At 38.8% G+C, this 17,697-nt stretch overlaps 1 protein-coding gene across 1 annotated transcript in view; it reads left to right on the top strand.

Moving 5' to 3' along the window:
- Positions 1 to 17,309, top strand: part of rnf38 (ring finger protein 38) — a 32,933-nt gene extending 15,624 nt beyond the window's left edge. The window contains exons 4-13 of the mRNA XM_056771843.1: positions 10,947 to 11,140; positions 11,241 to 11,496; positions 11,805 to 11,984; positions 12,251 to 12,418; positions 13,391 to 13,552; positions 13,636 to 13,739; positions 14,153 to 14,240; positions 14,543 to 14,664; positions 14,769 to 14,868; positions 14,972 to 17,309. Of these exons, the coding sequence (XP_056627821.1) occupies positions 10,947 to 11,140; positions 11,241 to 11,496; positions 11,805 to 11,984; positions 12,251 to 12,418; positions 13,391 to 13,552; positions 13,636 to 13,739; positions 14,153 to 14,240; positions 14,543 to 14,664; positions 14,769 to 14,868; positions 14,972 to 15,034 (1,437 nt within the window). The 3' untranslated portion in view covers positions 15,035 to 17,309. The remainder of the gene's footprint in view (positions 1 to 10,946; positions 11,141 to 11,240; positions 11,497 to 11,804; positions 11,985 to 12,250; positions 12,419 to 13,390; positions 13,553 to 13,635; positions 13,740 to 14,152; positions 14,241 to 14,542; positions 14,665 to 14,768; positions 14,869 to 14,971) is intronic.
- Positions 17,310 to 17,697: the final 388 nt, after the last annotated feature.

The following is a 17,697-nucleotide window of genomic DNA, read 5'->3' as shown; positions in this document are numbered from 1 at the left end:
ACACAATATATAGATCAAAAATATTCGGAATATGCAAGTGCCATATGCATATCACAATAGTTTGCTATAATGATTTTTGTGGTTAACATAGTAATGTGTAAGTTGGTGCAGATAGTGGAGAAACTGGCATGTGATTGTTGGTGCATGCTGAATTTTTTCTAAAGATTTTGCAAAATCAGAACTCTCTTTTAAACTGTTCAAAAATCATGTTTTTATTATGTTGTTTTTATTATTTTCGCTATATCAGAACAACCCAACGGCAGTTAACGGTTTAATGAAGTCTTCAATTGGTTATAATTTTTAGACCATTTCGTTTTTAAATATTTTGATACAATTCAAATCAGAGCTCTGAAGTTATTCAAGAAACTGAAACCATAAACCCAAACAAAGTTTTTACAGGTGCAAAATAGTTGATTGTTTTAATCGAAAGCTTTTGATTGAAATTAAGTTCAACCAAATAATGTTATTTTATTGTTCGGTTTAATATTTTTAATATTAAGTCTGTATAATGTGTTGGCTAAACTAGAATAATATTGACCAGTATTTATTGTAATCAAACAGTTTACGGAGCAGTAATGATTTTAAATGCTCACAAAAATGTTAAAATCTGTGCCAAGTGAAACGATTAAATGTTTTTAGTTTCGAGCCCTGTTTTAAATTGATCATATTTTGTCGCGTATTGATATTTATATACTTTATATCACGCAGCTCTTAAGTCATATTACATTGCATTGCATGTGGAATCATTCTTGAAATTAAGCTTGGAATTTGCTTGAATTGTATCGAAAGCAGTCACGTTTATTAATTTAAGGTTTGGATTTTTAACATCTGTTTGTGGCATTTTGAATAGTGTTGACAACAAGCATTTGTAGTGCTTCGATGTAATGTTTTTAAGCAACAACACATTTTTCGCTCTTCATCGAGTGCAAGGAATCATCTGACACGTTCAGACAGTTAACTGTGCTGATGCACTAGTCGTGTTCAGGGGATTTCGGTAAATGTGGTTTTGTGTGTCAAATCTTGCCTTTTAAATAGAGTTAGAGGGAAGAAAACACCAGGTAGTTCTTACTATGTTTACAGTCAAACGAGAGGGAAGGGCTGGCTGAGTGATGCTTTGTCATTGGCTGAATCCGGCCTCTGAAGGCGGACCTGTAACTGAGGGATGAAAAGGGGGTGGGGGAGGTATGTAAGCTGCCGGCAGGAAAGGAAGAGGAGATGATGGTGGGATGGGGGTGTGGAAGTACGGAAAGGGGGAGTGGGGCACTAATGATTTTGCCTCCAGCTGTGGGACACTGCAAATGGGGAACAGTGGCAGGGAAATGGATGGCTGTTGAAATCGAGGTTGGAAAAGATGGGTGGGTTGTTTTTGTATGAGAGAGGACTGAGTTATTGTGAAATGAAACGTGTGGGAATTTAGGCTGTATATATCCATTCCTCCTTCCCCCTCCAAACCAGTCACATTTGTTAGTGCTATAGCTCATAGTGTCAAACAGAAACCAGGTCAACAACCCGCTTCCTATGTTTGACAAATGTGAGCCTGTGAGAAGTACAGAACGGGGAAAATGTCTGGGCCTGTGTGTCTCGTCCTGACTGTTCAGAACTAAACAAAGCATATTCAGGGTGTGTGTGACCGCTTTGAAGGCGTTGTGCCTGCCACTGGTCATCTATATGAACGAAGCAGGACGGGACTCTTTGGCTCTAGGGAGGTCCTGAATATAGAGCTCTGAAATGGAGCTGTGTGCGTGCTTGCGTTCGGCAGTTCCTACATCTCCACGCAGGCAGAAACAAGCTCTCTGCGGTGTAGAATGTAGAGGTGGCCTCAAATGGGTTTGGCTGTCAGAGAGGGCTATGAGAGGAGGGAGGAGAAATGAAAGGGTGGAAAATAATGAGAGCGAGAGGGAGGAGATGAGGGGATCTGCTTATTCTAAGCACCTCCATAAACTCGCGTTTGTAGAGCAGTCACCCGGTGCAAGGCTCTGTAGACTGGAGTTATTAAATATTAAAGTATCGCACTGAAACAGAAGAGCAGTGTGTGTTCTCAAATCAAATGACGGCTTCGGTTTGGCCTGTGAGGACATGGAGTCTCTGTGGTTGTTGTTGTTTTGGGAGTTTGGAATTCTTGGGGCATCTTGTTGTCAAGTTGTTATACAGCTCTTGTTCAGATTTTTCTGTGAATGCATTGTGAGAGGGTTCTCCTGTAGCCTGGTTGGTAGAGCAGTCTAAAGGTTGTGGGTTCGAGTCTCAAGGAACATACACACTGACAAATATAATAATACATACCTTGAATGCATTGCACATTCAGGGTATTTCTTGCATAGAGAAATTGGAGGCGGCCGCCGCCCTCAGGCTCTCGAAAAAACTATGTCGGATGCCTTCTATTAAGTAGATTTAAGGACTGTATTTACTAGTTCTGACTAAATTGGGATCATCACGGGGCATTGGTAAGAATGCACAAGTCCAAAGTTCAATCACAAGGGTGTGGTTTTCTTTAATAAACAGAAATTTGAATAATCAGTTTACAGCAATAAATGATAAACATTTAAATCAAAAAGAATAAACACGTGGAGACACATAGCTATAAATGTAAAAAATTGACTATGAATGTACACGTGACGATCGTCTTTAACCATATCTCAACGAGTGTAATCTTCACTATCCACATAAATATGGCTTAATGACATCTGTAAAGTGTAAACACTTAAGTAAACATATGGAAAATATAATCGTTATCATTATTTCACTTATACATTACGTCCTTCGGGACGCGCGTGCAAAGATAATTGCACACAATCATAACCGCTAACATTAGCTTCACGGAAATCAGAATACACTCAACATCAGAACGTTCCAACACATAATACTACAATATCTATGGACACAAGATTAAAGACGATAGCATATATGTGGAAATTAAACTTACTTCAAACTTACGCACACTCTTTTTTGGCTGAAATACAAGCGAACCCTCCACAGCTTTCAAGCGGAAAATAACCAGCTGCGTCAACTCTGAGGGCGGGACTAAATAACGACTGTCAATTGGTCAAACCCAACCAATAAGAATTAACTTACAGAGCCTTTTCAACACCTTCACAAGAAATGCTGCGTGCATTTAACAGTGCATTTGTGACTGCAGTTGCGGCATTACGCCACAGTAAAGGCGCTGTTTTGTTATCTGCAAACTGAGGGGCTAAAAAGAGTTGCAGAACAAGAGCTGGCTGTAGGGATGGGCACCTTTTTTTTGATGCGATACGATACCGATACTTTTTCTTGAAATTTTATCGATACCGATACTGATGATGGAGATTATTTTTTATATATATATTTTTTTAAATAAAAATATAATTACAATTAAAGAGAAAGTACATACTTGTACTGGCTATTATTAGCAAATTTACTAAAAAAGTAATTTAAACAAATAAATACAATGTTTTAACAACCTTCTTACAAAAATATTGATTAAATAACATAAATCTTAATAAAATAAACAAAAATACCACCAACAAAAAAATTGCATATTTTCACTGCCGTCTTATTTTTAAACAGGCCATTTTTCTTAGGGTTTAACATTCTGTTTGTACTGTAATATACTGTATTTTGAAGGAAAAAATATTGATTAACTAACAAAAATCTTAATACAATTAATAAAATTACAAACAATTTAAACTGTGCGTACATTAACTTAACTTTTACGCTTCCTCTAAGCCATCTTGCAATTCTCTCCTCTTCTTAATGCGGAAGTGTAATGCATGCGTGTTGTGTATGTGTACGTTACGGAGCTGAATAGCACGTCCATCTGACCGCGCTGCGCAGCCGGAGACCGATCCGTGTGTGACGTCAAACTGTCGCGAGAGCTAGTACTTTCATAACATAGTGTCACTGATCGGCATGCACAGAGCTAACAACATTTAGTTACGCTGAAACTATTAATGTAATTAACCAGATATCGATACTTTCTGAAAATATCGATACCTAAAAAGCATCTTTTGAGAATCGATATATCGATACTGCAGCATCGATGTGCACATCCCTAGCTTGCTGTAATTCGCTGCCGTTTCTACATCCATATACATTTTATTTCTTAGATTAACATGACGTACATCGTTGTAATGTCTTTAGGTGTTCAGTTGGATCGTTGAATCTGCGTATACTGTACACAGCGAGTTCGCCAGTATGAACGCACATTGCCTTCATAAACTAGCACATGAATGACTCATTTGAACCGACTCATTTAAACTTTTGAACTTTGCAGTCACTAGCGCAGTTGTTCTCAACCGGGGGTCCAGAGGTAATGCAGGTGGGACATGATGGTTCCCCGAGACCCCAACCTTTGGAACTCGATCGCAAATGGACTGAGGAACGCCATTGCAAATTGATGGAGGGCAATGTTCCGTCTGAAGCTGCATGTGTGAGCAACCGCGCAGACTCATTTTAGGTCCTGCACAGTGCAATTTTAGGCTGCACACAAAAGCTTAATATCTACAATGTAGCCAAACGTCCACTTAGGAAGCAGCAGCAATACGCTTTACATCATCTTAAGCAATAGGTAGATCATTTAAGTATGTTTGTCTTTCAGACTGTAATTTTAGAATAAGCGAAAGTCTCTCTTTCTCCCGATGAGTGCGCGTGAATTGAAGGGTGTGTAAATAAAGTGCCTTTTCATGTATTTCCGAACCTGGACGGCTGTTTAAAGCTGTGGACAGTTATTTAATATGTAAAGCTTTCCTGTAGCTCAGTGGTAAGAGCATTGCATTAACAACACAAGGTTGTGGGTTTGATCCCAGGGGATTGCAAATACCTATGAAAAATGTACAGGATAAAGCAATATAAGGCCAAATGCCTAAAATGTAAAACTCTATTTTCGACAGGCAAATGACACCACAACACGTCTGTATTATAAACCCCAAATAAACTCTCGCTCATGTTAAAATTATGAAAAGCGCACCATTCTCGTGTTCTGGCAGATTAATCATTTTGGAATAAGGCCCAAAACACTCAAATGTTTGTAATGGTTTTAATGCAAAAAGCTTATGGTTCACAATTTAATTTGAATGGAAACCATTCATTTCTCTGATGGTTTCTTTTGTTTTTATCAGCAGGGTTGTTACATTTATAATCTGATCTCTTGTGATCAATCTGTCATATACAGGTTTTTTTTGCTTCATTATATATAGTTTATATATCTAACATATTTTATACATTATCTATCCGAAATGTACAGTGTGGGGGGGCACCAGTTCTTTAAATGGGTTTTCAGGGGGGCGCGACCATGGAAAGGTTGAGAACCACTGCACTAGCGAATATAAGAGATCATTGAATCATTTCAAGTGAACCACAGAGAATGCAAATTACGAACGAGCCACTTAAAGGTACGGTAGGCCTACGTGTGTGTGTACAAGATCAGGAATGCACCACCTCTGACTCATTTTGAGCCAGGAAAAACCCTGTACATTGATTTTGATAAGTGTTCGTTGTAGTCTAAGAACTATGTAATCTATGTAGTCTAAATTGTTTGTGAATCTTTTATTTGAGTGCGTATTTAAACTGCTGCACAAAACTGAGTAGCCAAAATTTGACTAGTCACGTTATCGCTCTCAAGGAAGCTATTCGGGTTTTATTTAAGTGTAACTTATATTTTAATGTATATGTTTGTTGTATTCAAAACATGGATAGGGAAGCAAGAAGAACTCTAGGCTCACCGCACAGACGTCATCTGTAATTTTATAGCTCAAGGGGTGGTTTGGTGGAATTAATTTAAAGAAATGCCTTTTAAAAGGGGTGCTCTGTGTGAGCTGTTTAACAGCTTAAGCAGCAGACTGTAGCACGCCAATTACCAGCGCACATATCAGAACTACAAAACAAATCTTGTAAATCAACTAGTCTGAAGTTGAACATGCTGAACCCTTTATTACTTGTAGTTCCCGGAAAATGGAAAGATTAAATGCACAGCTACTCTTAAAGGGGTAGTTCAACCAAAAATGATTTACTTTATCATTTACTCACCCTCATGTCATTCCAAAACTGTATGACTTTTTCATCTGCAGAACACAAAGATAATGTTTTCAAGAGCATTGATAACCAAACAACGCTGGTCTCCATTGACTTGGATTGTATTGACACAAAACGACTGTGACATCACAAGATATCTTCGTTTGTGTCCCTGTCCTTCCAAAACCTGGGATGTCCTAATTTGCTGTTTTTCAGGAATTGAAAAAACACGGTCCTTTTTAAGTGATTAAAAACTGTGTTGACAAACTTAACAAGCCCTTTCAATGCTTTTTATCGAATAGATATTTGCAAAACCCAGTGACAAACAAACATAAATGGGTGTAGGGTAGTGGTTAAAGGACAAGGTTAAATCCCACAAAGCTGATCTCTCTACAACCACCATTGTGAGTTTCTGAAAGGCACTTAACCCCAGATCGCTAAATGGACAGTTAGTCACTTTAAATTTCATCCCTTTTAGCTTGTATAGGAATTCTTAACAGAACCTCAAATTCAAAATCATGAAAAATAAAGCATTGACCCACAAGCACACTGGGCACATTCTTCAGTTTTGCCCCCATACTCTTGGTACAGCCTTCATCCAGAAACATAACTCTCGTAATATTCCTGAGCCACACCTTTGGGTCCAATGTTGATTGTTTACCAACATTTTTCAACATATATTTTGTTTAAGTCAGTCATACAGGTTTGGAATGAAATGAGGCTGAATAAATGATCAAAAAAGGGTGAACATTTTTGGGTGAACTACCCTAAAAAAAATCTGATTCTAAATCCTGAATCTGTAAATCCCTCACAATTCCCAGCTCTTGGTAGGATTGCTGTTGTGGTTCAGCCCCCCCCGGTGGGCCTCAGCTCTCCACAGTAGTGCTGACTGCTCTCGGATAGCATGGCTATGGTGACTGGGTGTTCAGCACTTTGCCAAGCTCTCTCACAATAGTGGTGGTTATTCCCTGTGGATGGTGTGGCCTCCAGGCAAAGAGGACTTTGTATTTGAGCATGTGATGGCAGATCCTGGAGCTGTAGTCTTGGGACCGGATGTTGAGCTCTCGCATGCTTCTGTGAATAAAATGGTAAACCTTTTTGATACAAATTACATAGTGTTCTGATTTTGTCCAATGTACCCCTCATCTGATCCGCCCCCCTTACCATATCCCCCTAATGCAAATCTCCATTAAAGTTTTATACTAATGGACATGACTGTCCTGGTTTAGACAGGTGTGTGTTGTGCACCTAGTTTTCTGCTTGTCAGTGTTACTCATCTTTTTTAAATCACAGATGATTCAGGTGCACTAAAAGTTTACTGAAATGTGCTTTTCTGAACCGTATAGTATTTATAATTGGCTTTATATGAAAACGCCAGACGTGTATAGCAGAAGGTATGTCCTCATTTAGACGTGTATGTGCTTATGTGTGTCTCCTCAGTGTCTGTGCATTATACCAGAATGGTTTCGAATCGTTTTTGGCCTCGAATATAATCTCCCTGTGTGTCTAGCTGGTTTTTGATGGCTGTGTGTGTGTAGTTGGTTTTAAGTGGGTGTGTGTGCACTCTTGCTGGTTTCGAGTGGTTGTGTGTAGCCTGAGGCTGTGTTCCAGGCTCTGTTCATAGTTCATCATTTTCAATACTCAATTCTGCTCTTTTTTTCCCCCCTCTGAGCTCCACCCTGCTGCCCCCTGGGGCGTCGGTGCTGTCCTCTCCCTCCCCCTTACTGCTCTGCCTCCCATCCACCCAACCCTCCAGTCCCCTGTCTCCCACCCATTTTTTATCCTTCCCATCACCTTCCTCTCCTCTACCGTGGTCACTCTCTGGCTCACCTCAATAGCCTCACACCTCCATATTAAGGTCACAATCCAAGTGTATACAACAACGGGCAGTATTATCTGTATGGAAAATAATTGTAATTTGTGCGTAGGTGTTTGATGTGATCTGAATGTTTGGAATTAGTTATGTGGAAAAATATGCTGCCTGCATATTCAGTTGATAACAAAAATATATAAAAAATGTTAAAATGGACGCCTTGGACCAAATAATAAAGAAAAATCAACCAATATCCAGAGTCCAGAATAGATGAGAACTCATTCAAAACTGTTTATGAAGCATCTCGGGTGTTGCCAGAAAAGACTGGTCGATAAAATGCAAAGAGAACATTTTACTTTTCTTGCAAATTCTAGGTAATGGGTGGTCACTATACAAAAACAGTGCGTCAAAACTGCCACAACATGTGACAACTGTTATATTTTAGCATGTTTAGTCAACAGTTTCTATAGTAACATGTGTTATTTTTTTTTAATGAGTTTTCAAGTAGTGTTGACTTAACTTTTCTGTTAATTAAATTTGTATCTATATTAGGACAGAATAATCCATAATGTCTTCACTGTAAAAATCAACAGTTTCTATAGTTACATTTTTATTATTTTGATTCTATTATTAAAGGTCCAATGTATGAATTTTTTTTTTTGTCATTTGGCAGACGCTTTTATCCAAAGCGACTTACAGTGCACTTATTACAGGGACAATTCCCCTGGAGCAACATGGAGTAAAGTGTCTTGCTCAAGGACACACTGGTGGTGGCTGCTGGGATCGAACCAGCAACCTTTGATTTACCAGTTCAGTGGTTTAACCCACTAGACCACCATCTCCAAGTTGCAACCAAGGGCTCAGTCCACTGCTTACCCCTCTATTTCAAAGCACTACAGTGCCTGACATGCAGAGACGTTTTTGCTGAAGGAGATAATGTTTTTACGATATGTGCCGTGTAGAGCCGTTTGTCCGTTTAGGAAAGCTCATTCTATAGGGATGTAACGATTCACTGTGAGCCGGTTGAAAATCGAATATAATATGTCACGATTCAAGTCGGTTGAGATGTTAAATGACTCAAAATTCATGTTTGAACAGCAGGGGCTGCTGTGTTTATTGCATATTGCATATCAAGCGTAACTTGAAAAACCTGGATATGCTGATTTTAAAAAAAAAATGTTCGGAAAAGCATAAAGTCTAACTTTGTTTATATTGAAGAGACTTTGTATTAAGTTTCATTTGATTTGGAATTTTAAAGTTTAAAAATTGCGATTTAGTTTTATTAATTGACATGAAATATATATTTATTTTACAGAGAAATGTCCTGCATTTGAGAAATAATTAAAAGGTACTTGTTCATGTCTACTTTGTTTGAGCTCCTTTTTTTTTAAATCATGAGATCACTAGCTTGAATATATTGCATCGTGAGCTAAGTGAATCTTTACATCTCTATCATTCTACGGTAATAAAAACATAACGGTTCCTTATGTTAGCTCTTTATACACATCTAAAGATATGGTTACGTATATAATATTGCATCTCTATCAATGGATCCACCTCAATTACACACATTGCACCTTTAAGACAACATAATGTGAGACTTCTTTACTACTGAACAAGCCTGAATGTTCATTATGAAGTTTATATACAAGCTGAAAGTGTGAACATATGGCCATCAGAACAGGAGAGTCAGTAGATCACACTTTTTAATTTTCCATTTAAGGTTAAAACCAAAGCAGTATTGAAAATGACATCTTCAACTTTCCGAGGCCCTGGCTTAATCCAATCATGCACCCATGTGTTTGTCAGCACGTTGACTTTAGTGCACAAAGTTAATGCATACACTTTCCATATAAATTCTAATTCACATCATTAAAACATTTAGGTCTTTCATGGCAAGTTAATTTGCAATTCAAAACCACTCGACACGTGGCAGGTTTTAGAAGTACATTAGGGCGAATTCAAAATTTGAGGTTATTGTTATAAAGGGTAACAAACACATTTAACTGTGTTCATTTAAAATCTACCTCTACTGTTGCAGACATGGTTTGGTAGTTAGTGCGCATGCATTAGCCCGAAGCTCAAGTTCGAATCGCGTCCTTATCTGAACCTTGATACATGTATTTACTCATATTCTTTTTGTGCGTGCGAGTACACTGTGTAGACTGATGTCATTGTTTTGTTAGGGATCATGCAGCTGACTTGGGAATTACTCAGCAAGGTCTCACCTCACACACGGAGAAAAGAGACCCTAACACAAAGTGTCTGCTCGAAGACCAAGCTGACATGGCAATGGGGGATATATGCTAGCCTGTATCTGTTACATTTAAATAAACCCGATTCAAAGCTGTATGCAGATACGTCTAGTCTGCCTCCCAGCTGTTTCCTGTTACACTAACACATTCACGGTGGCTGCTGTCTGTATCTCCACACTTGGCTTAACCTTGTTCTGTGTGAGCTCCTCTTACCACCCACAACGAGTCTGCATGCGCATGCGAGCTAGCAAGTATTAATCTGCTTCTTTGCGTGTCCCATGTGTTTCTCACTGAATCACATGCGTGTCTAGTTTGCATCTTAAAGCATCACCGATATATATGTGGGTTTGCATTAGAAAGTATCTGTGAGTAACTTATTAGTCACCCTAAGCTGATCTTTTTCGGTCCCTCCCCTTGTAAACAGAGTTTTTAAATTGTATGCCAAGAGTTTCTGAAAAAAGCCCGAAATGTATGTTAGTGACTTCCAGTAAGAGGCATTTGTGAGATGAAGCAGATATGAGGTGTGAAGATACTCCTGGCCTGTGACACATACTGACTCATGTACTCCTGCACGTTTCTTAGAGATGACTGGGGGTTCGGGGTGCCTTTGTAACACAGAGCGTGCGTGTTGAGCAACAATCTGGGGGTTTTCTCAAACTTTCGGGAAGTGACCTCACTACGCCTCAGGCAGCACAGAGGCAGTGATATCAGAGGGGAAATGCCACTAATGCCACCAGGCACAATAGCTGCTTGTGCTCAGAATGCTCAATGAGTAAAGCTGAAACCTCAACTAGTCTGTTGTATGAAATAGTTTATTTTGGTTGAACGTATTTAAATGTATCAGTAATTACTCATCTACAACGACAAACACACAATGTGCTTTTCTCCTTCAGACGGACGACTCCCCCAGTCCAAAGAGACAGCGTCTTTCCCAGCAGTCTGTTCTGGAGTTTACCTCGGCCCCTCCTTCCACACCCTCTCCACCAATCAGACCATGGGAGCTTCCACCCAGTCGCAGGCCACACCCTTATCCCCACCCACACTACCACCCGGAGCGCTGCCACACACCTGCTCGGCACAGACGCAGGTATAGTGTCATTTGAATGTTGAGAGCTCGTTCTTGTCGTGATACGAATTTATTTCACTATTCAATAAAAAATTACATGAACCTGACTTCCTCTGTACAGTCCACCGGTGAGGCGTCAGCGCGGTAGACGAGAGCGTTTATCTCGGCACCACCCCCCTCACGGTTCCCCCGGTGGGGGGCAGGACGAAAACTATCGTCACCCGCCTCACCTGCATTCTCTTCATCATTACGGCCAACCACCATCCCACCCTCCGCCCGGCCTCGATGAGCCCAGGGCCTTCCACCCCCCTACACTCTCGCCTCGGCTATTGCACCCCCCGCAGCAGGGCGCTATGGTGATGGACCTCCATGAACAGGTTAGTTAGTCAACAGAGCGCAGAATTTTAATCGTTCGATTTCCCCTATAGAACATCCTTAAAGGTACAGTTTAAACAGTTTATTTGCTTACACTTCTGCATAGCAAAAAAGTTAATGTAAAAAATGTTGGAACTTTATTAAAGACGTATTTTTCCATTGTTGTGTAAAATGGAAGTCTAAGGGGATCAAGTTTTTACACTGGGGTGCTTCATATGCATTGGGAATTGCCGTCTTGTATTATAACATCTATGCTAATGTGATGTTTATTTGGTAGACTTTGTTTATAGATTTATTGTATGTGTGCTAGCTCCCTCAGGGTACAGTACCGGTATCATATACAGTATCTCCAGTCCCGCCCCATGGTCTGCCACCACCTCTCTGTACGGGACAACATCTCCCAGCGTGCTCCTCTCAGCAGCAGGTGCCTGCCTGTTCTGTGGTGTTCAGCGGACAGCAACACTATCCAATTTGTAGCGTACCACCTCCGGTAAGTACAGTAAAGCCAGAACAGAATGGCGGTTTGAAAATCACATGTTTGTATCTGCTGCCACCTAGTGGTGAAAGTCTGATTGTAGAGTATTGTTTATCAGTCTCTTAAATGAGAGCAGGAGATGCAAACATACCCTGGACTTGTTTAATGCCTGGATACATTAAACCAAACCGCAGTTGGTTTTATAATTTTGCTAATGGTTCTCAATAACTTTGATGTTTGTGTAATGGTCTGATACAACATGCCTCTCTTTCTGATTTCAGATGTTGCCGGCATGTTCTGTGCAACATTTGCCGATGCCGTACGCGTTTCCCTCTCTTCTCTCCAGCGAGCCACCCTTCCTCCTCCATCCTCCTCATCTCTCGCATCATCCGCCCCACCTCCCCCCACCTGGACAGTTCTTACCCTTCCAGACGCAACAGTCCCGATCTGTAAGTATACGCAATTACACATTCATACTCACAAATTAAGTTTGTTTTTATGTTTCTTAAATAAAATTCAAAATAAAACAATCATTGAAGTAATTTAATTAAATTTTAAAACATAAATAACGTTGTTTAATTGAACATTATGTATGTAAAATAATGAAAATTCTGTCCATGAATAATAAACCAGAATTGTAATGAAGAAATTAAGAATTGAAGAGAAAGATCAGGAAGTAGAAGCGTAGTAAAAGTTAAGGAGCTCTATAACAGTTATTATAGTTTTGATATTAGTTTTATTTAGTTTATTATATTAATATTTTAAATTAGCTTTTTTTTACTATATTTTAGTAAAACATTTAGCAACTTTGCAGTTGTTATTTAATTATTTCTATGCTGTTGTAATTTTATTATATCTTTGTTTTATTTTTTAATGTTACTATATGATAAATTAATTGTTGTTTTAGTTTTGTTTATTATTATAATTTTAGTCCTTTCAACTTTTAGGGCTTTCAACTTATTTCAGTTTATTTCCGAGACATCATTTCAATTCTTTATTTTTCCCAATCATTTTTAGCCCAATATGTTATTTGATTTCAATAAACAAAAGCGCTTTCAAAGTTAAAATTTTAGTACTAAAATTACCTTCTTCTGCAATACATATCTTATTTTTTTTGTCACGAAACATCATACCACAATGTATTTTGGTACCCCATTATAGTCCCGTAAATTCTAATTGCTTCCATTATTTACCTAATTTGTAAGATGCTTTGGATAAATGCGTCTGCTAAATGACTTTGTAAAGACATGGTTCCAAATTAAAGCATTCACAAGCGAAAAAATTAATACCCACATGTCAAAAAACTAATATTATGAAAAAAGTTTAAAATTATCCTAAAACTAACACTTTGGTTTTGACTTCTGGCTGTCAAGTGTGTTCAATGTTACTTATACTAAGTATGTGTGTGTTTTTGTGAATAGCCGCTGCAGAGGATAGAGAATGAAGTGGAGTTGTTAGGGGATCACCTGTCTCTAGGTGGAGGGTTTAACTACCCTCACTCAGGCCACCCCAGTCCTATGCCCCCTCCCACCCCACTGCAATTCCTCTCTCACGACCCCCTGCCGCAGGAGCTCTTCGGAGTGGTGAGCCATCTTCACACTTTAATGGTTTGTTAAGGTGGTAAAGCTTTCGTTCTTTTTCCTAAAAACATTCTCCTCCTCTCCAGCCGTACCCTCACTTCATGCCTCGACGAATCACGGGCCGACGCTACCGCTCTCAGCAGACCATGCCTCCACCACCTTACCATCCAAGTCTGCTGCCCTACTTCCTGTGAGTACCTACAAGGACTATGAATATTAACAAGTTGGCGCAGTTGTATTATTATGAATGCGGCAAAATGCAACACTCTGTACACTGCTCTAGTGATAAAAGCCCCGCCTTCTGCTAAAATGAGCCAAACATTTCTGAGCAACAATAACACAAATTCAAAATAACCTTTTCACATATGTAGCGGCAAACATGAAAATGTTATTTTGTATTTGTGTTATTGTTATTGTTGCCCAGTAATGTTTTAATGTAGATTTTACAAGCAGTTTCAAAGATATCAGCCCCCTTTTCCCATTCAAGTAGATAGGACTTATGTCTGGAGGGGATCAAAGGGTCTTTGGTTCCATGTGTGTGCATACAAAGAGTGTTTTTGAGGCCTAGTGAGTTGCTTTATAATGTTGTTGTTCTTTTGACAGATCTGTTCTTCCAGTCCAGCCAACAGCAGTGGGTCCAACCATTAGCTTAGAGTTGGATGTAGATGATGGAGAGGTCGAGAATTACGAGGTGAGGGCCCACGTTTAATATACTCATTTACACAAGCTAATACAGATACAAACTCGTGTTTTTTTCTAGTACAAATAAAGTGATTTTTATATTATATTGATTATTCCAATTTTATTATAATATTTTAAAATAAGCGATATGATCTCATTTAATTATGGTATTTAAATACATTATTCGTAATGTAAATGTCAAAATATTTATTATATATTTAATTAAATTGTAAGTATATTAAACTTAAGCTAATCTCAGGGAAACGCAACTTTGTAAAAACTTATGGTATCTGTTTGGGTTTGTTTGAACAGGCTTTGTTAAACCTTGCCGAGCGCCTTGGAGAAGCAAAGCCTAGAGGTTTGACCAAAGCCGATATCGAACAGCTGCCTTCCTACAGATTCAACCCCAGCAACCATCAGTCCGAGCAGACTCTGTGAGTACAACACTCTAACGAATGACAACCCAAACATTAATGCGTATACTTGAAATGGCCATAATTTTGTCACGTCCATAATGCTTCTCCATCTTTCTCCGCAGGTGTGTGGTGTGCATGTGTGATTTTGAGTCTCGTCAGCTGTTAAGAGTACTGCCCTGTAATCACGAATTCCATGCCAAGTGTGTCGATAAGTGGCTTAAGGTGAGCAAGATATATGTATACATGAATGTACACTTTGAGAACCGATTATCTATCATCCAAAATAATTCCATTCATTTTTGACGCTCAACCCTCTGTCTTTTAGGCTAACAGAACTTGTCCTATATGCCGAGCAGATGCCTCTGAGGTCCAGCGGGATTCCGAGTGACACCGTTCACAGAACACACACACACACACACGCACATACACACCACTAAACACGTTGCTCATTCTCCTACTGTTACATTCTGTTAACTTCCACATACATAATTACTACTCGCACAAAAGCTGCAAAAGATTCATGAACTTGTATCCATTTTTTTTCATTTGTAGGACAACTGAGACATTTTTGTTTGATCACTAATTTTTTGTGTGGAAGTCCAAAGATTTCTGTTTGTTTTTTTTGATTATGTTCTGGTTCTGATATTGTTTTTATATATATATATATATATATATATATGTGTATATATATATATATATTTTTAGTTTAGTTCTACCCTTTGAGGGTGGGTGTGGGTGGTTGGGTAGCGTCTCGTTTGAGTTCGTGTGTATGTGCACTAACATTCCCAGCTATGTGAGCACACTTTGGTGCGGTGGTCTTTATGATGGTTAACGTTGTGAGCATGGACTTTTATATTTTACCGACAAATATAGCTATATATAAATATGTATGTATGTATCGATATAGAGGGACAAATTACCACAATTTTTAAAAAAACTGAAAAAATTATGCGAGTCTCCCCCTTTCACAAAAATGAAAAAAGGTGAAAAAGATTCATATATCTGTATGTGAAGAGGGGCTTTTTGGTCAATTATGATTTAGCAGTCTTTAGAGAATTGGAATACTGTGAGGTGTGCGTGCTTTTTGTGTGAACGAGAGTGTGCGTGTGCGTATTAGAGAATTGTGTGTTATTTATCCCATGTGTGGTACAGAACACTGGCTTGTCGCTCTCACTTTTATTCTCGTCTGTGATCGGCAGAGGATGCGCACTGACATGACGTGTGATTGGTTAGGGGGGCAGTGAAAGGTTTTGGATGATTTTCCTCTATCCATCCACTCAGCTTATCCTGTTACAGCCATTTTCTTTTTTGCCTTGTTTTCCCATTTTTGGCATTTGAAAGTTGTGCTCTTGCTTCGCTGTGGAGTTCTTTCGCCCTTTTCTTTCATACACCAGCGTCATTTATCATCATTGGGTGATTCCTAAACAACACGGATTAAAGCGCAGTCTTAGTCTAAGCCATTTATAATTTTAAAAGACGATTTTGTATTCAGGCCAAGCTGAAGTTTAATCTTTGCCCTGGAAACGACTCTTATGTCTTTAACCTTGTGGCAACGTCCACATAGCACAAGCAGAATTATTCTTTAGTTTTTATTTGGGTCATTATTTGACTTTGTACCCAATTTGGGGATGTTTGTGTACTTGGTAAAAAAAGAATACTGAGTTTATATTGTAGCGTTTCAGTTTCTTCGTAAAAGGACACAAAGGGTCAGCGGGACAAATAAGGCGATACACAAACGCACCCCAAATGCCTTCCTAGTTCTGGTGTTTAAATATTCCTAGTTCTTGTTCTGTCAGTCATTGGTTTACATCTCATTATTCGTTGCTCTCACTGCCCTCTCTATACATTGAGCTTTTCGACTTCCAGCACATCCACTCATACAGCCTCCATAAAGCCGTTATAACCATTCTCAGCCACGTGCGTTACTTTATAATGAATGACCGAGATCATCGTCATGACCTAGAGGGGTGTGTGTGTGCGCGTCCAAGAATGTGTGTGCGTGATGGTTTTTTATCATGCATTGCTATCATCATGAATGGATATAACTGCCACTGTGTCACGTTATGTAGGCTCTGCGACTGGTGTAGAAAGTGTCATAAGAGTCGTGTGCTGTTGTCTCGGAGCCTGCAGTGTCTTAAGGAGAGATGCCTTTAAACCATTCTCCAGTGTTGTCTGCTTATAGTGTCATGAGTCGAATTCACAACAACCGCAAAAATTATGATTTCTCGATTCTTCGCAAAACAAACGTGCATTACCTTACTTAACCATTGTCATGTTGTGTTATAGGAGTTTATTTTTTCCCTGCTTGGTACAATAGCAGTTACCTCAGTTTTACTATTTATGTTTTTCCCTATTCTTTTTTGCAAAACCAGTAAGAGAGCTCATGAGTTCTTATGCTTTTTGTTTATTGGTTGTTTTAATTCTTACCATTAAAAAAAAAACAATTGTATCATTTAACATGTTGTAGTTCATATGTATATCTGTAACCAAAATCATTTGAAGGCTTGATATAAAAGTTTTTAACAAACATTTGTACATTTTTTTATGAGAGATGTTACTAGTAATGCTTTACTAAATAGTGTAAATTTTCTTGTCTCTTGACACCTATTCCTATTCTTTTGGATTTCAAAGGGTGACTCCGTAATAAATGTATAATGGTCTCTTCCACAACTCTACATTTTTCTTAATTCGTATCTCTTGTCCTCATGTTCAAGTCCTGTAGTGTAAGGTGGGTAAATTGGACAGACTTTGTTTATGGTCCTGGGCTTTCCAGAGGAGAAATATGCAATGTTTTTGTACTACTTTACTTAATGATTCCTTCTAGGATGTGAAGAGAATTGACCAGCATAGCAAAAAAAATATCTACATGGATAAATTGCATTGCAAACTTATATTTATTGTAGTAAATATACTTGATGTAAAAAACACTAGTATCCATGGAGGGTTTCATCTTAACAACATAAACGTTACTACGCATGCCCACTTTTGTGATCCCCAACTGAACCGGTACACATTCATAAACGGTGTGCCTGTAGATTATTTCTGATAACA

The sequence above is a fragment of the Triplophysa dalaica genome, chromosome 2 (genome assembly GCF_015846415.1).
Source record: "Triplophysa dalaica isolate WHDGS20190420 chromosome 2, ASM1584641v1, whole genome shotgun sequence".
Taxonomy (NCBI): domain Eukaryota; kingdom Metazoa; phylum Chordata; class Actinopteri; order Cypriniformes; family Nemacheilidae; genus Triplophysa; species Triplophysa dalaica.
The sequence above is the reverse complement of the archived record's forward strand: the minus strand, read 5'-3'. Positions and strand labels throughout refer to the sequence as shown.